Source organism: Pelobates fuscus, chromosome 2 (genome assembly GCF_036172605.1).
Source record: "Pelobates fuscus isolate aPelFus1 chromosome 2, aPelFus1.pri, whole genome shotgun sequence".
NCBI lineage: Eukaryota > Metazoa > Chordata > Amphibia > Anura > Pelobatidae > Pelobates > Pelobates fuscus.
This window is the reverse complement of record NC_086318.1, coordinates 114,621,518-114,649,139: the sequence shown is the minus strand read 5'-3', so window position 1 is coordinate 114,649,139 and position 27,622 is coordinate 114,621,518. Positions and strand designations below refer to the sequence as shown.

General features: G+C 41.0%; 1 protein-coding gene across 1 annotated transcript in view; it reads left to right on the top strand.

Moving 5' to 3' along the window:
* Positions 1-27,366, top strand: part of IFT80 (intraflagellar transport 80) — a 113,457-nt gene extending 86,091 nt beyond the window's left edge. Inside the window, exons 13-19 of the mRNA XM_063442606.1 lie at positions 121-256; positions 779-926; positions 7,325-7,496; positions 14,949-15,038; positions 15,127-15,299; positions 19,808-19,931; positions 27,059-27,366. Of these exons, the coding sequence (XP_063298676.1) occupies positions 121-256; positions 779-926; positions 7,325-7,496; positions 14,949-15,038; positions 15,127-15,299; positions 19,808-19,931; positions 27,059-27,172 (957 nt within the window). The 3' untranslated portion in view covers positions 27,173-27,366. The remainder of the gene's footprint in view (positions 1-120; positions 257-778; positions 927-7,324; positions 7,497-14,948; positions 15,039-15,126; positions 15,300-19,807; positions 19,932-27,058) is intronic.
* Positions 27,367-27,622: the final 256 nt, after the last annotated feature.

Here is a 27,622-nt window from a genome sequence, read left to right as displayed (position 1 = left end):
ATGGGCTGAAATGTTTGTAGTGTCCCACTAAGTGGTTTTATGTACAATATGTATATATATCTCATAAACTGATTTATTCCTCTCCCCCATAGGATTTATTATTTATGTTTTGTTTTCCAGATGGAAATATTGCAGATTGCACTTGACCAAAGTGGACATGCTAATGAACGGAAACTGGTATTTGTTGACAAAAATAGAGATCTTTATATCAGTCCAGCCAGAAGATTTGGGAAAGAGCAGAGAGCTATAAAAATTGGTATGTAGAAGAAATATGTCTAAGCAGTACTGGATCTAAAAGCTGCTGAAAAGTGGTGTGCCTAACAAGTCAGTCCGTGGCTTCTGCAAGAATATTTTGGGGTGGCCTCTGTTTGTAGCCTCTCCCATAACTGTGTTGCAAAACTTAAGTGGAGAAAGATCTGAGTGTGCAGTTCCTTGTGCCTGAGGAACCTGGGGTCTGTACCACTGAGTAACAGAATATAAAACAGTATTCTTGCATGAAAAGTCTTTTTAAGTATGGCAAGATGCATACATACATATACTCTCCTCAATAAACTGCTTGTGACAATGGGGTAACACAAGGTTCTGTAATTTGACAAATATATATCAAAATTCAGTACTCTTCCGCTCTGATTTCCTATTACGAATTACTGAGTTGTGGGGAAAGTTCTATCCATCAGGATAAAGTGAGATCTAGATTTGGAATTATTTTATATGTACCGGTAAACGAAATCCATTGGCTTTTTGGTTAATATTTATCTGTTTGTCTGTTTTTTTATAGGTTCTATGGTATATACTTTAGCCTGGAACGATGTATCTAACATGCTCTGTGGACTTCAGGATAATCGTTTCACAGTTTGGTATTATCCAAATGTTGCTTATGTTGACCAGAACCTTTTGGCAAAAACGATATTTGAAAAAGATGGAAGGTACAGTTTACTATTTCAGTTGATCTGAATCCTGTAGTTAATGGTCAGATGTGTTCTGTTTTTGTTTTTTTCTTCTTGTTGCTGTATAGTGCATAAAATAGAAACAATATTCTTAAATCTTATGAGTCATTTAGCTTCTGTGCTTTGATTAGTTGAAAGTGCAAATGAGCCACAACTATCAGTGAAGAAACCACAAGTTTAAATAAACAAAATGATGCTGTGAGCACTCAAAAATCAAATAAAGGGTGATGACTCAACACAGCATGTTACGGGTTAGAGCATTATTCTCTTAAACCAACACTGACTAAAAGCCTTTAAAAATGATATAATGATTGCAAAACAATGACCAAAGTCCAATGTAGAAGTATAGAAGGAAAAAATAATGCAGTCTTAAGTGCCTAGAGGGAGAGCAAGTGGTATATCCCGTTGGTTCTACCATTCTCTATTCTCTGTGTCCTCTTTTGGCTGTTCTAAAAAAAAAAAAAATTCAAAAATCATTTAAACAATAACATTCCTTAGGTTAGCTATCCCATCATGTAGACATATATCAAAGTAATGACGGTAGCTAATATGTGTATAATTTTTGTTTAATGGATACATAAAGCATATCAAATGTATACATATTGCCAGGTAACATAAAGAGAACATTGCTTTTAAGTAACATTTGTAGCACTTTTATTCAAGGTTCTATGTAGGAAATCATGTGAGCTTACAGTGTAAAAGGACTAAATGCATTGAGACAAAAGATGTCATGGTAGAAAATACAGTTTAAACCTAAGTATATGAAACCCATCTTAAAATAGCCATTTCAGATACGGCACTTGAGGAGTTGCTGAAGTAGTTATCATTTGTATTGTGCATCTCTTTGAGGAGATGCTGATTGGTCCCACCAATGATTCTCTATGGGAAAACATTTGATTGGGTGAAACCATCATTACAGATGATGTCAGTGGTACAAAATAATTTCATAGTATTTGTAAATTGAAGTGTAGTGAATCAATAATCAGGAAGTGCCTGGTGCATCAGCAAGGGACTGGTAGGAAAAAGATGACCCCTAAAAGTCAGTGTAGGGATTCGATTACAAGTAGAGAATAAAGAGAGAAGCCGCCAATCACTCTATAGGAGCCCACTGTGCGGGGGTGAAGTGATGAGCAAAAACTCAACATAGCACTGGCCCGTGCAGTGGCAAGAAAAATATAAAAGCCTTACTCTAAATGTTCTATAGCAATCCATTTCTGGCGTTTGCTTGACAGCGTCATAACAAAGATGTGAAAAACGGTTTAATGTTGAAGTGGAACTTTGTAATCACAATTGATGCATTGTTCCTCTAAACACGCCATGCCTTCAGTAAGTCATGATGGAGGTAGTTTCATGCTTATTTTTTTTTTATCAAGAATTAGGTGTATTTTAAAACTGATGAAAGAGTGACTGCATGTAGTAAAATACAATTAAAGGGACACTATAGTCACCCAGACCACTTCAGCTCAATGAAGTGGTCTGGGTGCCAGGTCCCTCTAGGGTTAACCCTGCCTGCTGTAAACATAGCAGTTTCAGAGAAACTGCTATGTTTACATTTGGGGTTAAGCCAACCTCTAGTGGCTGTCTTCCGGACAGCCACTACATGCGCATCTGCGACGCTGGAGGCATATTATGCCTCCATCACGCAGAGCGTCCATAGGAAAGCATTGAGAAATGCTTTCCAATGGACACTTTGAATGCGCGCGCGGCACTGCCGCGCATGCGCATTCCGCTCCGCTGACGTCGGCAGGGGAGGAGAGGTAAGGGAGTCCGGCGGTGGAAGAAGGTGAGTAACTGAAGGGGTTTTAACTCCTTCAGCACTACGGGAAGGGGACCCTGAGGGTGGAGGCACCCTCTGGGTACTATAGTGTCAGGAAAACCGATTTGTTTTCCTGACACTATAGTGATCCTTTAAATTTTGTCACAACGTGCTTCAGTTGATTAATATTTTTCATCGACTTTTCATTTGGATACTGATGCCAAGCTCATAGCTAAGGCAATAATTAAATAGTTCAAAGACAAATATACAAACATAATACATGGGGCTAGTCAAAGTCCTGATGTCAGTGAGGCGCTACTGCGACGCTGGATGCAAAAATCGAATTCAGCGTGCAGAACGTCCATAGGAAAGCATTGAGAAATGCTTTCCTATGGACTGTTTGAAAACGCGTGCGGCTCTTGCTGCGCATGCGCATTCCACTCCACTCGGGAGCTGACGTCGGTGGGGGAGGAGAGGACACCAGCGCCGAAGGAGCCCGCTGCTGGATTAAGGTAAGTGATTGAAGGGGTTTTAACCCCTTCAGTCCAGCGGGAGGGGGACCCTGAGGGTGGGGGGTACCTAAGGGTTATATAGTGTCAGGAAAACAAGTTTGTTTTCCTGACACTATAGTGATCCTTTAAGCATGTAGTTTTGCTTTTCTCATCAATCTCTTTTAAAACGAATGATCAATTTCATAAAAAATACTTTTACACTATTGTAAATTAGTCTTTCAGTGCTACAGCCAAACAATTAAGCCATGTTGACATTGGAAGACTCATTTGAAAGGCAATTCTATACCATATTGCTGTGTAATGTTTCAAGACACACTTCTAGCACTGCAAGTGTCAAACATTTTCAAATAACTCCTATCCTTTAGCAATTCAAGGACTTTGTTGTTTGCAAATATGTCTCACAGTTCTTGCACCCCCTACCTTTCAAACTATAATATTACATGCAAAATCTAAGCCCAATGTAATTGGAATAGACAGATTTCAAAATAGAGTTGTTGTTTTTTGTGTGTGTGTGGTTTTTACTCCCCCCATTAGATTTGCTATACTGGCCTAACTTTTGTAAATTCAAAATAGTTTTTAGTTTATTACAATACACTTTTTAGTAAGAAAACAAAACAATATACCATGAATTGCAGTGAATTGTAAATTTTAGGTTAAAAGAGTTTTGTTGGAAATATTCATCCATTTTAATCTATTTCATTTAGCTTAGCGTGTTCTCTTCAAAGAAAAAAAACTAGCTTTTTTTTTTTTTTTTTTTTTTTTGTATGTTACACTTTGTACAGAAAACTGGTGAGTCCTCACTTGGAGTATTGTACGCAGTACTGGAGACCGTATCTTCAGAAGGATATTGATACTTTAGAAAGAGTTCAGAGAAGGGCTACTAAACTGGTTCATGGATTGCAGGATAAAACTTACCAGGAAAGGTTAAAGGATCTTAGCATGTATAGCTTGGAGGAAAGACAAGACAGGGGGTAATGATAGAAACATTTAAATACATAAATGATTTGGCTATGGAGCTTACCCAGGAACAATGGATCAATATATCCATAAATATTAAGAAATTTATTAAATCCACTTCACTTATTGAACAAAATAAAAAAATGATTTATAGGTGGTATATGGTCCCAGAACGGATACATAAAATGTTTCCTTCCTTTTTACCTACCTGTTGGAGATGTCAAAATAACATTGGATCAGTTATTCACATATGGTGGAACTGCCCACACCTCCAACCCTTTTGGGAGGAGGTACATATATTGTTACAAAATCTTACAAAACTTAAATTACCATATGACCCCCTTTTGTTTTTGCTATTGTACATGCCATCAGATATCCCCAAATACCTTAAAAAACTAATTTTTCATATAGTACTGACGGCTCAACGCCTTATTGCACGAGCTTGGAAGACTTCAAATATTCCTAAAATTCAGAAAGTATATTCTGAGATGGATGAGAAGAAGCTTTACGAAAGCTGTTTTTCCAACACATACTACTCTACTCAAAATTTTATAGCAATATGGGACAAGTGGAGATTGGGGAAGCAATAATGTATTCTATAGTTCATATTATATTGTCTTACATATGACGATTTTAGAATATCTTAACATTAATTAAGTTTTAGTCAAAGAAACTACTTGGTTATATTGGAATTTGCGATTTAGGAGGGTTTATGGGGATATGTTAAAGTATGTGTATTACCATGGTTAACTACGTCTCTTCTAACTGATGGATGGCACTTGGATGTTACCCCTTCCCCCGTTCCCATTTTTGACTTCTATATCCCTTCCCCATTCTTATGTTTTCTATAAATAGAATAAAAAATGTCAAATTTAAAACAAAAAAAAATACATAAAGGGAATCAACACAGTAAAGGAGGAGACTATATGTAAAAGAAGAAAAACTACCACAACAAGAGGACATAGTCTTAAATTAGAGAAGCAAAAGGTTTAAAAATAATATCCGGAAGTATTACTTTACTGAGAGGATAGTGGATGCATGGAATAGCCTTCCAGCTGAAGTGGTAGAGGTTAACACAGTAAAGGAGTTTAAGCATGCGTGGGATATGCATAAGGCTATCCTAGCTATAAGATAAGGCCAGGGACTAATGAAAGTATTTAGAAAATTGGGCAGACTAGATGGGCTGAATGGTTCTTATCTGCCGTCACGTTCTATTTTTCTATGTTGTAACTTCAGTATTAATGCAAAAGCATAATAATAGTGAAAGGGTCCTAATCCATAAATTGCTTAAATATACTACAGGTGGATTGCAAAGCCACAATCAGTTATGTTTTACAAACTTAAAGGGACACTACAGGCACCCAGACCACTTCTGCCCATTGGAGTGGTCTGGGTGCCAACTCCCACTACTCCTAACCCTGCAACTGTAATTATTGCAGTTTTTTTTATAAACTGCAATAATTACATTGCAGGGTTAACTCCACCTCTAGTGGCTGTCTACTAGACAGCCACTAGAGGGAACTTCCTGATTTCTAGCAAAGATTTTCTTTGCTAGAGCGTCGCTGGACGTCCTCACGCTGTGTGAGGACCTTCAGCGTCGCTCATTTCCCCATAGGAAAGCATTGAAAATCTTTTTCAATGCTTTCCTATGGGGTGCTAATGCGCATGCGCGGCATTGCCACGCATTCGCATTAGGTCTCCTCGGCCGGTGGGCGAGATCAGTCTCGCCCACCGGCCGACGGAATCAGAAGGAGGAGCGGCGCGAAGGAGGAGACAGCGACGAGGGACATCGCCGCTGCCTCAGGTAAGTGACTGAAGGGGTTTTCACCCCTTCAGTAACCGGGGATTGGTGGGTGGGAGGGAGAGGGTACCTCCAGTGCCAGGAAAACGGATTGTTTTCCTGGCACTGGAGTTTCCCTTTAATCTCAGTATTGTACTGGTAAAATAGCCAGGAAATGTATAGATTAAATGTATATTAACCTCAAACTTTTGCCTGTCTCTCCAAGATGACCGCAACATGTATGCATCAGCCTGTCCACAAATGCAGATTGCAATATACAAATATGAGAAGTAATTGTGGCATAATTATGAATCTTTGTAGTTTTCCGCTAAGGGGAGTTTTTCTATTAACCACAGTAGACTTGTTTACACACTTGTAAGTAAAAAGCTTCCGTAGGCAGGTAACAAGCCCATCATGTGCAGAGAAAATCATATTTGGTTCCATGTATACAAAGAATGGACTGCATTCATGGTAGAATAGAATTTCCACTGTAGAGAGTTGCTCCAGACTGTTGGAAAGGCAGACACAAACTATCATTTACAGCATATGAAGGGGGTCCTGGCATCCAGTGATCTTTAAAATGCAGGCTTTAATTTGATGCAATTGTGACGTTTTTGGCCACGTGATGTAACCTTTGTCCAACCCACTTACACATCTATCACATTAGCTGTAATAGTACAACACATTGTATAACAACAACAATTTCACTGTTGACTTTCTTTTAGAACCCTCTTTTTGTTTATTTTTAAAAACATTTTTATTGTGCATGTTAAATACAGCATAGATGTCAAGCACAATCTCAGCCACAGGAAATCTGTCATGGAAGGGATATAGTATCAAGGGTGTACATGAAGCATTCACATTCACTTTTTTGCATTTAACGATAAAACATAGGAAAAAAACAAAACTAAAATGTGTCAATTTAATATTACGATGGAGAATTTCCAGACATTATAGGTGTAGCAAGGGTCGGCAGGATTCTTCTATGTGACAGGTTGTGTCATTTGCCATGTGACTTGTGCTTAATATTCATGGCTACACATTTTATTATATCATCATCAATTGTCTATGCTTTCTTATCACAAATGTTTAACCATGTGATTGACAAAAAAAAAAAAGAAAGAATATATTTTGCCATTACCTCACTCTGATTATTCATTAGGAAGAATAAATGTCACTTTCAGTCAACTCAAACTTTAATTGTTTTATCAGTTTCTGTTGGTTAACCAATGCATCCTTACTTTGCAATCTTGACTAATCTTTGTATGTATATATATGTACCCATTTTGTGTTTTGTTTTTACCTTTATCATGAGCGCTTTAACAAATGTCTGTAAATTAGACATTTAAACCAAATTTGTATTTATTTCCAGTGAATATAGCAAAACTCCTCAGATTGTGAGCTTTGTTGGTAACAGAGTAACTATCAGAAGAAGTGATGGATCGCTAGTGCATACTAATATATCACCCTATCCAGCAATCCTTCAGGACTACGTCACCTCTTCCAAGTGGGATGATGCCGTGAGGCTTTGTCGTTTTGTCAAGGTAAATATGTTACCATATTTTTGTATAATAAATAAACCGAATGGGTGATTTCTGTTTAAATTATTCTCATTAAGGAAGATTTCTACAGTCCACTGGTGTAGTTTACTTTAAGTTAATTAATTAAGTGAAGTATGCTTTACAAGAGCCTAATTTCTATGTACTGTATCTATTGACTGTTTGGTATCCATTCAAAACCTCTTTATCATAACAACATTTAGTTTAGAATATCATATAAAGTAGCAGAGCCCTGAATATATAAATTTTCCAGGGACAGTAATCATTGCTAGTGTAAACAAGGTATAATGTGCACGGGTAACAGTTTACTTTTTGTTTAAAATGTAAAGTGACTTTTAACACCATTTTAACTACCGGTATGTTGTATTCACAAGAACACAGGGTCATTACAGAATCATTCAACAGCCTCGTTTGTAATATCACCGCTAGATATGGGGTTAGGCCAGGTGTGGCGGCCTACTCGCAGGGAACTTGAGTGTCGCTACCAAGGACTCGCCAAGTACTAGCCGAGACTTGGTGTGGGATGAAGTAGAACTGTTTTTATTGCGTGAATGACACGCTTTTTAACCTGGAAAACAATAGACATTGCGACATACTTTGCGCCCAGTTGTTTGTACCTGACCAGATTATTTAATTAGCGACAGTTAACATTTTCAAATCAAAAACAGGGTTCCCGTGCCAACATCCCCAAACAAAGCCGTCCCTGGAATGCTCTCTTCTGAGCACTCATTCTGTAAGAAAAGCCCTCGCATTGGACTTTATTTTCAAGAACAAAAATAAGAGATCTTAACTTAACACATAAAAGGCTGTAAAAAAGACTGGAACCAAACATCATGGGCATTTAACTTATATAAAAAAAGAATGAATATATTCTGATGTTACACACCAGATGTACCAATACTCACACACACTCACTGAGCTGACAAACACTGGCAGACAGACACACACTTACTGACAGACACACACACACACTCACTGATTTTACACACACACATGCATTTTCTCACACACTCACTAATAATTATTATTGTTTGTTATTTTAATTTACGTCCACCCAGCCTTCTTACCTTTGAGAGTGCTTGAGTGCATCCTTTGACTGGGGTCTAGTGGAGATGCTATGATCCTGTAATTTTCAATCTTTTCTTGTTCTGCTCCCTCGCGTGCCTTTTAGTGGTGCCGGAACCGCAGTGACTTCATACTTCAGCTCCCGACATCAGAGCAGGGCACGCGATGGAGCAGGAAGATCACAGCTCCATCACTGCCCGCCTCCATTGCTCACAGCTGCCTGACTCTGGAGGGAGAGGGGCCCTATGGTGACCAGACAGCCAGCTCTTGGGGCCCGATGACAGGTGGAACATAGAGGGCCCTGTCGCACTCGCAACCTCAGCAACCCCTGTAGTTCCGCCACTGCATATTACAGCATTTGCATCAGCAGGCATTCGTGCAAGCAGTGTTGAACGAGCTGTCAAACAGCCAGTCTCCAGGACAAAATTCCTAGGGCCTGAGATTTGTTGAGCTCTGGGTTAGGCGTATTTAGGATTAAGGATTATTTATGATTAAGAAGCTCCAACATTCATGATGCTGCGGCTTTCTTTTTGCTGAGGATAAGTCTGGAGTGTTACCCTGCTCTACACCCACCCAAAAAAAAAAAGGCGATGAAAGGCATATTATAGTAAAACATTTTTTTGAGGTGACAGTTCTTAATTATACAGAGTTACAGTTGCGACAATGTGCATTATAGTGTCCCTATAAGGATAATCAACATTTTCATACTGTCATTTTTTTGAAAATGCATTTTTTTGGGATTGAGGGTACCACAAACTTCCATTATTACAAGATAAAGTCAGAAGACAACAATCAAGTAAGCAATAACAGAGCTTACGTTTTCTAACATCTAACAAGCAGTACATTGTATGAACACAGGTATTTACAACACGTTTAGTAGCAGCATGTGATAGGAAGTTATGCGAAGTCACATTGTTTGGCAAACACAGTGTCATAGAAATACAATAAGAGCCTGGTTGTGCAAAAATAATTAAAGGAAGTCACAGGAAGGATCTGGTAAACGAACATTTGTGGGTACTATAACAATTTTCAAAATGTAAAATAATAACAACGGAAAGTCATTACCAGTCCGCAGACAACCCCCACGCTGCAAGAATTGTAGAGAATACGTCAAGAATTGTCAGGTTAGGCTGTATTGACACTGGGCATGGGATTAGAGCATTCCACAACCTCAGAGGAGAACCAAACCATGGACTCCTGTGTATTTTTTATTCTTATTTGGAAGGAAGGATCTAGAGTGGGGATGTAATTCTTCCACATATGACATTTTTTATTATTTTTTTGCAAATTTTTTTGCTTCATTGGCGTATTTAACCAGTCCATCTTAAAGAGAAAGTGTGGTTTGGTCAGGAACAAGGAAAGATGAGGAGTATCTGCCTGGTTCCAAACCTTGAGCATGGTTTTGCGTCCCACTGCTTATATGGTGGTGTGGAGTTTTTTTTTTTATGGCAGACACTCGACCACGCGATTCCCCGGGGGGACTTTTGCGTGCATACAACGTGTATTCGGGATACCAGCGTTCTTAACGTAACACATTTAACTATGTTCTTTAAATACAGAAGCTACTTAGAAAATTTATTCTGTAATACATTTCTAATTAGAGAGTTTCAAACTTAATCTCACTCTGATGAAATGTTTCTTTTTATCACCAGTAAATATGATGGAGATCAAATTAATTGAGATCCACTGCACATTTTATTTTATGTGAGCCAACGCAATCTAAATAGCTTGATGCAGAGTATCATACTGTGTTATTAGAACAAGCATTTACAGTCCGCCACAATATTCATATTTTTAGTACTTGTAATATTAAGAAATGCTTTTATGACCAATGATTTTCTCCATCTTTGGAGCACTACTTTATAAATAGAAAAATACAAAGTTGCATTTTCCTACAAGGCAAAATAAGCACATCCTTTATTGTTATTGACCAGCATGCTGTGAGCTTTTCAATGTCTCAATGCATAGTTGTGCAGTCGTCCTTACTTTCAAATCACTGTTATAGAAGTTTTTTTTATTTAAATAACATGTTTTTGTTAATCAGGTTTTATTCATGAATTTATTGTGCTCATTTACAGAAAGGGTCTCACAGGACGCAACGATTTGAGAACAAAATGTAAATTGACTCAATGGTCTCACAAATCGTTATAAAGATACATTGTTACATCACCACCTTAGAATTAGTTTAATGACTTAAAGTAAATAGAATTACAGGCATATAGACACAAGCAACGGGGGTGTTAGGAATTGAGATTTCCAAATATAAGCCATGCTCCATAGTCAGGGCCAGATTAAGAGCCCAGTGGGCCTGATGCTAACAATTATGATGGGGCCTAATTACAGAATCTTATCAGCTATAAGAAAACACATACTCTCTGCTAATCTCTTTATCTAATTTATGCTTTCATCTTTTAAGTAAATCCATACCCCCTAACAGCAGTGTCCAGTGAAGCAGGAAGTCAATGTGTGGGGTAAAAGGGTGGGCCACTGATGCGAATCATGTGACCAGAACTGCCAAAAGGGGCGAACATGCCCATGCAAAGAATTTCGAAGGCCAGCATGGCATCAGTGTCCCTATGTATCACAGTGTCAGTGTCCCCATGTCGCCCAGTCCCCTAGTCTCCCAGTGTCGCCATGTCTGTGTGATAGACCTGGGCACACTGAGAGACATGGGGGCACTGGGGCACTTGTCGATACAGACATGGAGACACTGGGAGACATTGGGACACTGAGACATTTGGAGACACTGGGAGAAACGGAGTCAGACACTAGGGACACAGAGACATGGGGACACAGACATTTGGGGAAACTAAGACACTAGGGACACTGAGAGACATGGGAACACAGACACTGGGAGACTTGGGGACACTGGGAGACATGGGAACACAGACACTGGGAGACATAGGGACACAGACACTAGGGACACTGGCTGGGGGGCATGGGGACACAGACACTTGGGAACACTGTGAGACATGGGGACACTGGGAGAAATGGAGTCAGACACTAGGGACACAGAGACATGGGGACACAGACACTAGGAGACATGGGGACAGACATTTGGGGAAACTAAGACACTAGGGACACTGAGAGACATGGGAACACAGACACTGCGAGACTAGGGGACACTGGGAGACATGGGAACACAGACACTGGGAGACTAGGGGACACTGGGAGACATAGGGACACAGACACTAGGGACACTGGCTGGGAGGCATGGGGACACAGACACTTGGGAACACTGGGAGACATGGGGGCACTTGTGGACATAGACATGGGGACACTGAGACATTTAGGGACACTGGGAGACATGGGGACACAGACACAGGGAGACATGGGGACACTAGGGACACTGGCTGGGAGACATAGGGACACTGGGAGACATGGGGACACTGAGACACTGGCTGGGAGACATGTGGGCACTGAGACATGGGGACACAGACATTTGGGGACACTGGGAGACTAGGGGACACTGGGAGCCATGGGGACACTGAGACACTGGCTGGGAGACATGGGGACACTGGGAGACATGGAGACACTGTGTCCCTAGTGTCTCCATGTCCCAATGTGTCTACCTATGTCTCACAGCTTCCCCACATCTCCCAGTGTCCCCTAGTGTCTCAGTGTCCACATGTGTCTCAGTGTCCCCATGTCTCCCTGCTGCTTTCCCCCCCATCCTTCACATATCTGAGCTGTAGTTTGTCTCTGCAGGCTGGAAGCTGCAGTCTGGACTCTCTGTGCTGTGTAACTGCTACCCCGCGGATCAGTGAGTAGAAAGAGGCAGAGAGATGCTGTAACTTCCTATCCCTGCCTCTCTCCATACACAATGTTGATATTGCAGAGTAATCTCCGTTTATACCGAGAAAAATATTTGCATTTGTATTGCCGGTATTACTGCAATACCGTCATGGCCACGCAGCCTCAAATACCGTCTGTGCCTTAAAATACCAGGCAGGTGGCAAACCTAAGAGTAGTGTGTTCTAAAAAAAAAAAAAAAAAAAGTTACAATTTTGTTATTTGTTTAAATGGGCCTGGGCCTGGGCCTGGAGCTGCAGCTCCATCAGCCCCTATGTTAATCCGGCCCTGTCCATAGTCCTGCTTGGAAATAAAATGAAATTAAGTGCCAGAGATAAACACAGGATATAGTATTAGGCTTAAACTGTCTGGTAAGAAGTTAGCGATAAAGATCTACAATAGAATGCTGACTATTTACTGCACAGCTTATAAGATCTGGATTTGTCCATTGCATCTAACCAATGCCGATTTTATGTCAAGACACGGAGGCTCATATTGCTTAACTGTCCACGAATAGCAGTAAAGAAATCAAACCGTAAGAAAAAATGGTAACCATAGTGATAGACCACTCCCATACCAAGTCCAAGTATAATAGTCAGCACCAGGCTCTGGAGAATTGGTGACTGGGAACACCTAGACAGACACTTGGGTGTTCTGATGAAGTTGTCAGATGATAGTAGCTGCCACCCAGCCTCCAGGTTCAATGATGAGCGATTACATTAGTTCATCAAGGCTAGTCGTTCCAGATGCTGGACCTGAGCTGGGCCGTATCCAGAGTTTCTGCAGACTCCTGCAGCTCCTTCGAGGGTGATGTCAATGTCGTGGGTTAATTCCCCATGGCATTCGTCGCCTAGAGTAGGGCGGTCTTCTCATCTTGCCGCTAGTGCCAAAAGGTGTCAGAGGCCAGGTAACCCTCTGGGTCATCTGTGATTCGCAGCAGCAGGCAGCCATATTAGAAACAGGCAGTAAATGTCTGTACGGATTCTTCTGACAGCGGAACTCAATCATATCTATGTCATTTATTTCTGGCAGGCTTTTGTAGTGATGGGCTGCTACGGCATTTGTAGGATGACATTTCATGTTTGCATAACAATCGCTGTCTTTTGCCGTGTTTGCATAATAATACTTTTTGACCACTTGAGGCTTCTGTACTGGAAAATAGCAGAAAATGCTTGTATGGGCTTCCGTGTTTTTTGATAGTGGAGCTTATTACATCTATGTATTTTGTGTCTGGGAGGCTTCTGTAGTCATGGGATGGTCAGTCGCAGCATCTAATGGTGGAATTAAGTAAGTAATGATACACAAAAATAGGATTTAACTGTTTCCAAATCTAAATGATTATAGCTACAGATTTCAGCTGAGTAGTACTGTCCTCTTTTTTAAAGGAACACTATAGGATCAGGAACACAAACACGTATTCCTGACCCTGTTACGTTAAAATCACCATCTAGTACCTCTGGCCCCATTTTGCTTCCCTAAATTCAGTAAAATATTACTTGTATTCAAGTCTGCAGATGCTGAACTGCAGTCTGCCTCTGAGCTGCCTCTGTCTGCTGACATAATCAGAAGTGGTAGTCTGTGCCAATCACAATGCTTCTCCATAGGATTGGCTGAGACTGTCAAGAAGGCAGATCAGGGGTAGAGCCAGCACAAGTCAAACACAGCCCTGGCCAATCAGCATCTCTTCATAGAGATGAATTGAATCAATGCATCTCTATGAGGAAAGTTCAGTGTCTGCATGCAGAGGGGGAGACACTGAATGGCAGTGCTACACACTAGGCAGTACTGCCCCAGGAAGCACCTCTTGTAGCTATCTAAGCATGGTGATTTGCGTTATCACTAGGCTGTAATGTAAACATTGCATTTTCTCTGAAAAGACAGTGTTTACTACAAAAAGCCCGAAAGGAATGATTCTACGAACCAGAACAAATACAATAGGCTGTAGTTGTTTTGGTGACCATAGTGTCCGTTTAAATAATGACTCCTGGTTGGGTAAAATGGGAGAGGGCACCTGTCTGTTGATTTATTAGAGGATTGTTTTTGTTTGACATGGTATTTGTAAAACACCATTGTTTAATGGTTTAATTATGTATTAATTTACTGTTTAATTGTGTACCCTATATAACTTGTTTTTTTACACTTTGGTGTTAGCTTGAGAAAGATCTCTTGGAGATCGAAACCTTGCACTTTTCCAAATAAACCTGCTGTTTAACTGACCATTGAGTGCCTGGACCACAATTTTGTTCAACAAAGGCTGATGGGGTCAGAAAAATAAAATAAAGTTTTACATAAACATTTCCATGGGGTTTGGTTTGTACAATGCATAGATACATAGATACAGATGTTAATCACAGTGAGGGGAAATGTAAGTCCTTAAACAAACACCCAAAACACTAAAGGTGAGCATCCTCATCGTCATACTTTATAAAGGTGCTAATTTCAAGAGAAATTAGCACTTTTATAAATTGCACTTGCACCCACTCAGGCTCTCAGCCACAGGTGTGTTATCATAGATATATATGTGTGTGTAAAAGTGACATACTTTATCTGATGATTTTCTGTTTCCTTAAATACATTTAGGAGGAAAGCCTGTGGTCTTGTCTAGCTGCCATGGCTGTTGCAAGTAAGGAAATGACAACAGCAGAAGTAGCATATGCAGCAATTGGAGAGGTACAGAAACATAAATATCACTCCTTAAATACCAGTTTCATCGTGATGTTGTTTATGTTTTCTGCAATGTTTTCTATATTTCCTACAGATTGATAAAGTTCAGTACATAAATTTAATCAAAGATCTGCCGTCAAAAGAGTCCAGATTGGCTCACATCCAGCTGTTAAGCGGAAACTTTCAAGAAGCTGAGGCCTCTCTCCTTCAGGCTGGTCTCGTATACCAAGCCATACAGCTCAACATTGACTCTTACAACTGGGAGAGGTAATACATTATTGCAATTATGTGTGTTTGTGTATAGTGTATACTAACTTTGTCCGATGCCTACGGTTATTATCTGCTAAAGAGGCAAACACTAAAATTCATGGTACAGAATGAAAAAAATATAGTGGAATACTCACCAGACCTATATGTATTATTTTTAGAGTTTAAAAGAAATATAGAAGACTATGATTTTTGTGTAAATATTGTGTTAATATGATTTTATTGTACAACCTGATTTGTTCCTATGTTGTGCTTGTATAAACATTTGTATATGATGCGATCCATTATTTTTTGTAGCGTGCCATGTGCAGAACTTTTTGCAAGTTTGACCTAGTAACTTTGTTCAGTTGCCATGGTTGAGATAAGTATTGAATGCCTTTCAAATTGATAATGTCAAACAGGACTAGGATAAAAATTTGGCCCGGGCATTTTTTTTATTACAGCGGCTAACTAAGAAGAGGCGGGGCAGAGAGGGTGTGTTTTGTGGTCACTAACGACAAACACGCCCCCTTCTCAAAGTGCAGGCCAGGGCAGACCATGCGCAGAGCTCTGCTAAAGAGCTCTAGTATGAGAAAAAAGCCCTGTATTTGTTCTGCACAGTGCAAGCAAATTTAATAACATGCTTGCACTGTGTTTCCTTGCAACTTGTCTCTGGTGTCTCTATAAATGGATACCAGGAGACAAAAATGGCAGGAAAGAGTATTGTGCTGTGTTTGGAGCCTGCTTGTGGGATTGTGTGTGTGTGTATAGAGTGAGCTGATTGTGGTGTGGTATTGTGTAATAAGGTCGGTTTTAGTCGTGTTGTGTTTGTGGTGTAATGTAATGCATATGTGGCTAGGGGCTGTAGAGAATGTGTGTATAGGGGATGTAGCAAGTGTGTGCATACAGGCAGGGCCAGATTAAGAGCCCTGTGGGCCTGGTGCTGACAATTATGATGGCCTAATTACAGAATCTTATCGACCAAGAACACTAAAACAGTCATACCTCTCAAGCGTCATGTGTCTGATGGAGTTGGTGTTGGAGGAAAACTCAAAGGATGCAACTATAAGAAAACATATACTCTATGCTTGCTAATCTCTCTCTAATTTATGCTTTCATCTTTCAAGTAAATCCATACCCCCTAACAGCAGTGTCCAGTGAAGCAGGAAGTTAATGGGCGAGGTAAAAGGGTCGGCCACTGACGCGAATCACGTTACCAGAACTGCCAAAAAGGGGGTATGTCTGTCCAAAGAATTTGAAGGCCAGCCTGGCATCAGTGTCCCTATGTATCACAGTGTCAGTGTCCCCATGTTGCCCAGTGTCCCGATGTCTCAGTGTGTCCCATGTCACTAGGATACTAGGGGACATTGAGAGACATGGGGACACAGTGAGACCCGGGGACACTGAGAGACCCGGGGACACTGAGAGACCCGGGGACACTGAGAGACATGGGGGCACTTGTGGATACAGACATGGGGACACTGGGAGACATGGGGACACTGGGAGACATGGGGACACTGGGAGACATGGGGACACTGGGAGACATGGGGACACTGGGAGACATGGGGACACTGGGAGACATGGAATCACAGACTCTAGGGACACAGACATGGGGACACAGACACTGGGAGACATGGGGACACTGAGACATTTGTGGACACTGGGAGAAATAGGGTCACAGACACTAGGGACACTAACAGACATGGGAACACTGAGACACTAGGGTCACTGGCTGGGAGGCATGGGGACACTGAGACACTAGGGTCACTGGCTGGGAGGCATGGGGACACTGAGACACTTGGGGACAATGGGAGACTTGTGGACATAGACATGGGGACACATACATTTGGGGACACTGGGAGACATGGGAACACTGAGACACTAGGGACACTGGTTGGGAGACATAGGGACACTGGCTAGGAGACATGTGGACACTGGGAGGCATGTGGACACAGACATTTGGGGACACTGGGAGAAATGGGGACACTGGGAGACTAGGAGACACTGGGAGACACTAGGGACATTGGCTGGGAAACATGGAGACACTGTGTCCCTAGTGTATCCGTGCCCCAATGTGTCTCCCTATGTCTCACAGGGTCCCCATGTGTCTCAGCGTCCCCAAGTGTCTCAGTGTCCCTATGTTTCCCAGTGTCTCCAAGTCTGTGTCCCCTAGTGTCTCAGTGACACTGGATCAGTGAGTAGAATTGTAACTTCCTATCCCTGCCTCTCTCCATACACAGTGACCCCTACTGGCCGGTGCTGGTATTGCAGAGTAATCTCTGTTTATACTGAGAAAAATATTTGCATTTGTATTGCCAGTATTAAAAACCATCACGGCCAGGCCGCCTCAAATACCGGCTGTGCTTTAAAATACCACTCAGGTGGCAAACATAAGAGTAGTGTGAAAAAAAATGTAAAACTAAAAAAAAATTTTTTTTTTATTTTTTTATTTTTTTTTAAATGGGCTTATTCCATGGGCCTGGCCTGGAGCTGCAGCTCCATCAGCCCCTATGTTAATCCGGCCCTGCATACAGGCTATAGTGTGTGTGTATAAGTGATGTAGTGTTTGTAGAGAGTGTGTGTTTAGGGGTTGTAGTATGTGTTTGCTTACAAGGAATCTAGCGTGTGTATAGGGGATCCAGAGTGTGTATGTCAGGAATGTAGTGTGTGTGTGTGTGTGTGTATATATATATATATATATATATATATATATGTTTGGAAGTATTGTGTATGTGTGTGGTGCAGTGTGTTAGGGAGGTTCTGTGTGTATGTGAGGGGTGCAGTATGTGTGTATGATGGATGCTGTGTATGATGTGTATGAGGGTGCTGTGTATGATGTGTGTGAGAGTGATGTGTATGATGTGTTTTGTGATAGTGCTGAGTGTGATGTGTGTGTGTGTGAGTCTGCTGAGTGTGATAGTGCTGTGGATGATGTGTGTGAGTGCGCTGTGTGTGAGAGTGCCGAGTGTGATAGTGCTGTGGATGCTGTGTGAGAGTGCTGTGTGTGATGTGTGTGAGAGTGCTGTGTGTGATGTGTGTGAGAGTGCTGTGTGTGATGTGTGTGAGTGCTGTGTGTGATGTGTTTTGTGATAGTGCTGAGTGTGATGTGCGTGAGAGTGCTGTGTGTGATGTGTTTTGTGATAGTGCTGAGTGTGATGTGTGCTGTGTGTGAGAGTGCTGAGTGTGATAGTGCTGTGGATGATGTGTGAGAGTGCTGTGTATGATGTGTTTTGTGATAGTGCTGAGTGTGATGTGTGTGTGAGTCCTGAGTGCTGTGTGTGATAGTGCTGTGTATGATGTGTTTTGTGATAGTCCTGAGTGTGATGTGTGTGTGAGTCCTGAGTGTGATGTGTGTGAGAGTGCTGTGGATGAAGTGTGTGAGTGCTGAGTGTGATGTGTGTGAGAGTGCTGTGTGTGAAAGTGCTGTGATGGGTGTGAGAGTGCTGTGTGTGATGGGAGTGAGAGTGCTGTGTGTGATGGGTGTGAGAGTGCTGTGTGTGAAAGTGCTGTGATGGGTGTGAGAGTGCTGTGTGTGTGATGGGAGTAAGAGTGCTGTGTGTGATGGGTGTGAGAGTGCTGTGTGTGAATGTTAGAAGGGACTGAGTGTTGGGGGGTCCCTTCTTACCTTTAGCCTGGGAGGTGGGGGGGGACCGGCACGCTGGTGAGTGAGAGGGGGGGACCGGCACGCTGGTATCTTCCCTGGCGGTTCAGTGGGTGAGTGAGTGCAGTGGGTGCGCGGCAAGTGCATTCAAAGTGTCCATAGGAAAGCATTTCTCAATGATTTCCTCTGCACGCTCTGTGCAATGGAGGCAAAATATGCCACCAGCATCGCAGATGCGCCTCTAGTGGCTGTCCGGAAGACAGCCACTAGAGGTTGGCTTAACCCCAAATGTAAACATAGCAGTTTCTCTGAAACTGCTATGTTTACATCTGAAGGGTTAAAACCTGGGAGCCCTTGCACCCAGACCACTTCATTGACTATGGTCTTGGTGACTATACTGTCCCTTTAAAATACAATATAGAGCTTACTATAACTATCTGTGATTAAGTACTATATATAGAGCTTTCCCCACCCTTACACCCATTTTCTCACAAAGTACAATGAACAGATGTGTTCAATATGGGCCAAAGAATAGGAGGAGCTGATAGAATTACCCTTCAGTGAAACTAGCGCAGTCAGGCAGGTTAAAAGGGAAGACATCAAGAGGTGATTTAACTCCATTGTCAAAACCACACGCATTGACTTTGTATTGTGTCCTCTTTAGTTCTGTTCAGCTGGATTTGGCATCCTTCTAGTTTAGACACCCAACTCCAATTAATCCTGGCAGCAACCTCTGCTTTGTTTCTCTATTACATCCACGTAACGCAACCACTTTGCAGATATTTTGCTTGTAACTATAATTTGAATATACAATGCAGTGCTTACCTTGCTGCACATATAGAGTTAATGGCTGCAAGATAAATAAATAAAATGATTTGGCAGCTTTGGTTGTTTACTAAAAAGTGCACTTTACGCATTTTATTCTCAGGGCATTGGATTTAGCTGTGAAACACAAGACACATGTCGATACTGTTTTGGCTTATCGACAAAAGTATCTGGACAACTTCAGGAAGAAGGAAACCAACAAGAGATTCCTGCAGTATGCAGAAGGTGTAAGTAAATGTGTGGACTGCTCTGTGTTATCTTTGCTGTCAAGCTGAATAAGTGTCCTGGAAAATGAGATCGAGAAGACGCTGATATGGTAGAAAAATAGTACAATTATTAAAATACCACTGACACGTCCCACACACTTGCACAGGATGAACCACTAACGATAAAAATCTAGGCAGAACAGTATGCAGTTTCTAGAAGTTATTAATGAAGTTGTGTTTTGAACTGATAGATTTGAATAATGTAGACGATTTCCATCTCCGCGCAGCTAAACAAACATAGCTTCATGAGACCGATATAATTTTAAGAAAAAATTTAAAAAGTAATGCAAATATTCACAACATAATTACAGATTTACTAATTTATGTGGTTTTAAATATGTATATGGTTACCAAACAAACCAGCTGTTAAAACGCTAAACATGAGGATTCTAAGTAAAATTTCTAAAATATAAAGTTCAACTTTTCAAGTTCAATTATTTTGGAACCCAGTACTCGTGCACATGCGTATTTATTATTTATTTATTTTTTGTGTAAAGCAAACTAAACATACTTTTACTAAACTAAAGTTAGTTTTTTTTTGTAATTGTAATTTTAACTTATTGTTTTTGAAAATAATTTTGAGGATAACATTTGAGGATAATGAATGCAGTTAATTAATAAGTGTATTCATTAATATTAATAAGGAAGATAGAGAGGGCAAAAGGAAGGGAAAAAAAAAACCTAAAACAATGCAACTAAAAAAGGCAAGCTATCATTGGGAGATGAAATGTTAGTGGGGAATGTAATTAAGTGAAAATTAGAAAATCGTAAGAAAATCAGTCCTGAGCATTTGCATAAATGTTTACAAGTCATTTGGTAGTAGTTTGTGTTTATTTCCCAAAGTTTAGTTTTAGCGCTCCATCAAATAAACTACTGTTGTATACCCATTCCCGATAAGATGTTTAACTTCGGTGATACCATTTTTACATGGTCAATTAAAGGGACAATATAGTCACCAGAACAACTACAGCTTATTGAATTTGTTCTGGTGAGTAGAATCATTACCTTCAGGCTTTTTGCTGTAAACACTGTCTTTTCAGAGAAAATGCAGTGTTTACATTACAGCCTAGTGATAACTTCACTGGCCACTCCTTAGATGGCTGTTAGAGACCCTTCCTGGGTCATGGCTGCCTAAAATGCATCCAAACATTCAGTGTCTCCTCCCTCTGCATGCAGACACTGAACTTTCCTCATAGAGATTCATTGATTCAATTCAACTCTATGAGGAAATGCTGATTGGCCATGGCTGTGTTTAAATTGTGCTGGCTCTGCCCCTGATCTGCCTCCTACAGTAGCTCTTATGTGGTCGGACCAGACAACCTTCGCTCCCCACATGCATCAATGAGCCTTGTGCGCCCGTGAACCTGATGCTGGTTCACCGGTTGTCCTTCCTTCCACCACTTTTGGTAGGTACTAACCACTGCATACTGGGAACACCCCACAAGACTTCCCGTTGACTTCCCGTTGACTTCCTGTTGTGAAGATGCTCTGACTAAGCCTCTAATCGAATGTATTTGACCTTTGTCGAAGTCACTCTTTTTTCTTGTCCATTCTTCCTGCTTCCAACATATGAAATTTAAGAACTGACTGTTCACTTGCTGCCTTATATATCCCACCACTTAACAGGTGCCATTGTAACAATATAATCATGGTTATTCACTTCACCTGTCAGTGGCTTCAATGTTGTGGCTGATCAATGTGCATATATAGTGTCCAAGCACCTAGCCACCTCCCCCCAAAAATAATTTTTTTCTTTCCCCCTCACCCTAACTCCCACGCACGTCAATAGGTTAGGCACTAGCTGCCCTGTCGCTAGTCTTTTATGACCGTGAGCAAGCACTGACTAAGAGGGTTAGTTATTTAAAAAGGCTGATTGTTTGTCTTTGGGGGTATATCTGAAATCAGCAAATCTCTTCTCTACAGCCTTTTTTCCAGTACAGACTTTCAATCTGTGCTGGGGAATACACCAATGGGAGGCCTTTTATTGACTGTTCTGGAGCCATGAGCGCATGCTTCTTATGGTATTACAGCTCATTGAGAAGTGAGGAAGACTAGCGTGCCAGCACAGTGCACCTGTCGCTTTCAATGAAGAAAACCTCCCCTTAATAGAAAAGTGCCTTTGTCCATTAAAAATCAGCATCTTTATAAACTGTCACAAATGTGACAGGCTTCAGACACATGAAGCACTTAAGCAAGCTAAGGTGCTTTATTTGTGCAGCAGCCATGCATTTGTAGAATATTCATGTAAAAAAAAGTCATGTATTTGTGAACTGTGAAATGCATGTGATTTTGCAAATCAGTCAATCAAGAAATGTGTTATTGTCCTTGCTTCCCATAATTTGCATATTGCACCTTCGTTCTACCCTGTTGTCTCCTACCAAGAAAACTGATTAGACATCTAGACTCCTCCATGAGGATTTAAGTCCATTGCTGGAGGAGAACAGCCAAATATATATATTGTTGGTTTCTAATTCTGGTTTGTTGTAGCTTAACTTGCTCTTTTTGCCATTGGACAAATATAGCCCAATTGTAAAAACACATATGTTGAGATACTGTATATTTGAGAAAGGCTAATGTTTTCTAGTTAAAGGTACAAACCTTGTATTCTCTTTCTTGGAACAGCTGATGATAAAATCGCCTGTAATAATACCTCCCCCCCCCCCCCATCTGTTAAAATAGATTTGAAAATGGTAACATAGGATGGCATCTACAATTTACCTCCATAGAAATCTAGGAGAAAGACAAAATCCCATTTAACATATCATTCAACCTTAGCTCCTACTTTTGCTCTGTTCATTCTTTGAAAGAAAAAAGCCAGCTTGCTCTTATCCCACACAATTCAACCCTTTCTATAGGTTTTGGTGACAGATTTGCAGCCTGGACCTTCCTAGTTGTACCCACATTGAGAAGGTAGTTCTTTTAAGTGCAGAAGATAAATGCTTGTAATCTTTTGAAATTTTCCATTTCATGTGCAATAATTAGGTCATTTTATTAATTACAATTATTTAACCCTATAACTTTCTAAGACACCATAAAACCTGTACATGGGGGGTACTGTTTTACTCAGAAGACTTCACTGAACAAAAATATTGGTGTTTCAAAACAGCAAAATGTATTACAATGATGATATCGTCAGTGAAAGTGAAATTGTTTGCATTTTTCACACACAAATGTCACTTACACGGACTATATAATTATCGTGATACGTTTTACTGTTTTGAAACACTAATATTTGTGTTTAGCAAAGTCTCCTGAGTATAACAGTATCCCTCATGTACAGGTTTTATGGTGTTTTCAAAAGTTAGAGAGTCAACTATAAGCCTTGCATTTCAGTTTTTTCACATTGAAATTCACCAGATTGGTTACGTTGCCTTTGAGACCGTATGGTAGCCCAGGAATAAGAATTACAAATAATAGACAACCCAAGGTATTGCAAATGGGTTTTGTCCAGTCTTTTTTAGTAGTTAAAACCCCTTCAGCTACTCAGCCTTTTGCCCCGTCGGGCTCCCTTACCTCTCCTCCCCCGCCAACATCAGCATCCTTGTCTGACGTCACCAGTGCCGAATGCGCATCCGCGACACTGCCGCGGGCATTCAAAGTGTCCGTAGAAAAGCATTTTTCAATGCTTTCCTATGGACGCTCTGCGTGATTGAGGCATAATATGCCTCAATCATGGCCGAAGCGCCTCTAGTGGCTGTCCGGAAGACAGACAGAGATCAGTGTTTTTAGCCTAATTTTTTTTTTGCGCTCTGGTTTTTTCTTTTTCGTCAGGATTTTTTTTTGGCGCTCTGGTTTTTTATTTTATTTTAAGTTCGACGGGTATAATAGTTTTTTATTTGGCCTTTTTTGGGGCTCAAAAATGAAGATTTTAGAAAAAAGAAGACGTCAAATGGTAAGTTTAATTTTTCTTTACAGGTTAGTTATTTTATTCCCCCCTCACAATTTTTTAGGGTGAGGGGGGTAGGTAGGTGGTAACTTTTTATTTGGGTGGGGGGTTGGGTGACTAGGGGCTTAGGGACCCCTAGTCACCTTTGATGGGAGGGGGGGGGGATTTGTCTTAGGGCTGCCTCCCAGGGTCCCTATTGTAATTTATGGCCCCCACCCGCCGAGCAGGGGTGGGGGCCGGGGGGAGGGCAGTAGGTTTCCCCCCCCTATTGTAATTTATGCGGCGGGTGGGGGCCGGGGGGAGTAGGACAGTAGGTTTCCCCCCCCCATTGTCATTTATGGCCCCCACGCAACGCGCAGGGTTGGAGGACCGTATTGGGGGCAATAGTTTTTTTGGGGTTTTTTTGTGGGGGCCGGGGGGGGGGGGGAGGGCAGTAGGTTTCCCCCCTATTGTAATTCATGCGGCGGGTGGGGGCCGGTGGGGAGGACAGTAGGTCCACCCCCCATTGTAATATATGGCCCCCACCCACCGCGCAGGGGTGGGGGCAGGGGGGGAGGACAGTAGGTCCCCCCATTGTAATTTATGGCCCTAGCCCACCACGCAGGGGTGGGGGCCAGTGGGGGGAGGACAGTAGGTCCCCCCTCATTATCTTTATGGGCCCCACCCATCGCTTAAGGGTGGGGCTGGGGAGGGTAGGACAGTAGGGTCCCCCCCATTGTAATTTATGGCCCCCACCCACCGCGCAGTGATGGGGGCCGTGGAGGACCGTGTTGGGGGCAATAGTTTTTTTTTTGCTCACTCCTTACTAGACATGGCCCTACTCGCAGTATAGCGAGTAGGGACAGATTATTTACTAATACTAAGTATCTTTACTTAGTATTAGTAAATGTGGCTGAAAGACCAATTTAGGTCTTTCAGCCTTTTAGTAGATAGCTCCCTGATACGGTGGGAATTAGTGAGTTATCTACTCAGCGGCTGCAAGATGCAGCCGTGGCAATGAATAGGATCGGAGTTTCATTCATTCGAATGAAATTCCGATCCGAACAAAGTCCCGAATTGCGTTCTAACACGAATGGAGAAACTGTTAGAACGCAATTCGGCAGTTTTGCCGGCTTCCTGTCTAAGTGACAGGACGTTCAGCAATACTGACAGGAGGTATTGTGGGAACAGGGAGGAAAACTAAGGATCATGGGAAAATTGCTGTGACCACCGGAAGCGAAGCACACTTTGCTCCTCTGCTGGTCACTGCGTAGGAAACCTTCAGAATAGAAATAGTCCCTACTTTTTTTAAAGAAAACTAGAGCAGAAAGGAAGAAATGAAGAACAGATCCTGAGAGAGGGAGAGAAAAGGAATCGATTGGGGAAAGGTAAGTTTGGCATGACAGTGCTGCTTTAATGCAGTTTGTGTGAGATATAGCCAAGGGAAATGTGGCTGGGGCTGCATGAACAGAAACAAAAGTGATATAACATCTAAATGGCAGATAATTGAGCAATGAGACTGCTGGGGCACGATCTATACACCAAAACTGTTTCATTAAGCTGAAGATGTTCTGATGCCTATAGGATCCCTTTAACCCCTTAAGGACCAAACTCCTGGAATAAAAGGGAATCATGACATGTCACACATGTCATGTGTCCTTAAGGGGTTAAGGACAAAGTAGACGAACTGGAAGCATAATTGACTTTGAGAATGTTTCCAGTTCATCTACTTTGGTTTTAAATTGGGAATTCTTTATATTCCTGAAACTTTTCATTGTAGTAAATAATCATTGTATCCTCCTGTGTTCCTCACATTTATACTGCACTAATCTTACATCTTTAATAACGTCTCCATTCCACTCCAGAGCCCTGCTCCAAACGCTGCTAAGGTTATCTCTTTGATGTATGTTTAGCTTTGTGTGCTGAATGCTATACTGATCTGCTAATTGTGGACATTTTAAGCACTCCCTAAAACAGAGCCACACAGTTTCACTCCCACCACCATCAGATCTTCTGTGATCATCATATATACATTATATACTGATAGAACTGATTATTATTATACTAGTATGCATTTAAATGTAAGAAAATGACTTCCAGGATGAAAAGTACCCCTTTTTTAATGCATTGTATAGATATTGCGTAAAAAAAAAAAAATTAAAAAGACACCTCCTGTATTTTCCAGGTTTGCAGCTTTAGCAATGTGCTATAACTATCAGGACTTTATGGACTATGTAGTTCAGACCTTGGCAGACATTTTGTTCATTGCATTAACGGAATTGGTGTCCAAGCTAAAAGGAACTTCACTATTGTCATCTCTACTTATATCTCCTGTCACAGTTCTATGAGTGGAGCTGTGAGATCCAATCATGCAGCGTTTCTCCAACCCTTCTTAGATTTTAATAGAATAATGCCCTATTGGCATTATTCTATATCTTGTTTTAATGCATTTTAAAATAAGTTACGGTATTACTTACCTTAATCCAGCGCCAAGCGTAGCTCCCGGCACCGCACTGCGATCCAATCTCACAGAAAAGCCTTTTATTGGAGGAATTAATGCTCAGAGCACATGCACTCGCTCTGAGCCTGCAAGGAGAGGGGTAAAAGGAGGGACGGCAGAGTGGGGAAAAAATATATAGCGTATGGGATAGGGAGGCGGATAGGGGCTACATTCAGTGTGGGAGGGCAGACACATGCTTCCCGTTGCTGGAGCTTAGCAGTAAATTATATATAATATATATTAAAGTGCTCACTGGCACACAATGATGCACACGCTATTAATGGCCTTTATACACACACAGGTTCACATACAGAAATTATGTTAAAAATGCATGCAAAGGCACACACTGTTACACATATACACAATCATACACTCACAAATATACAAAGCTACACACATACACACAAACTGTTACACATACTCACAGATACATTGTCACACATATACACACATTACAGATATATACACATGCACACACTCTGTACACACTCTGTACCACATGCAATTAGAAAAAAACTAGACCAGAAAAAAATAAGTTTATTCCCCACAGCTTCTGGTTACCTTCCCTGGTGCATAGTTGCCATTCTTTGCCCCTAGTTCCTCTATTTCAACTTCCTTCCCCTTCCATTTTATTAATTTGAATTTTTGATAAACAATATGTAAATTGATGCAGTTGAGTAAATTGATCATTTGACATTGTTCTGTTTGATATCTCTAACACAGATCGAGGTAGACTGGGAGAAAATCAAAGCCAAAATTGAGATGGAACTTTCTAAAGAGAGAGAACGTACTGTGTCCGGACCAACTGTTAGAAGCAGCATTTCATCGCAGGCTTGATTGCCATGTGACAAACGAGAGATGGATTCTTTCTCCGTCCATTCTTCTTCCATTTCAAATGTCTAACTTAAATGCTTACTTATTATAAATTATTACAGTTTCATAAAATATTTTTTTTTAAATCTATGAAATATTTTATTTATGCCCCTTGTGTGCCTAAGAACTATTATAGTAATGACAAAAAAAATAATTTTTGTATTTATTTTTGTTCATGATGCTCTCTTTCCAAATAAAATATGGTGTTATACTGCAGTCAAAAAATTGTTATTGTAAAACGAAAAAGAAAATGGGCTAATGTAATGAATTGTTTATAAAGAAAGTGATACTTGAGGTTGAATCTATTACCATTTTTCTTTTGAAATTTTGTCCAACTAAATGGAATTCACTGGCTGTGGGATTATTATTATTATGATATTTATATAGCGCCATCAAATTCCGCAGTGCTTTACA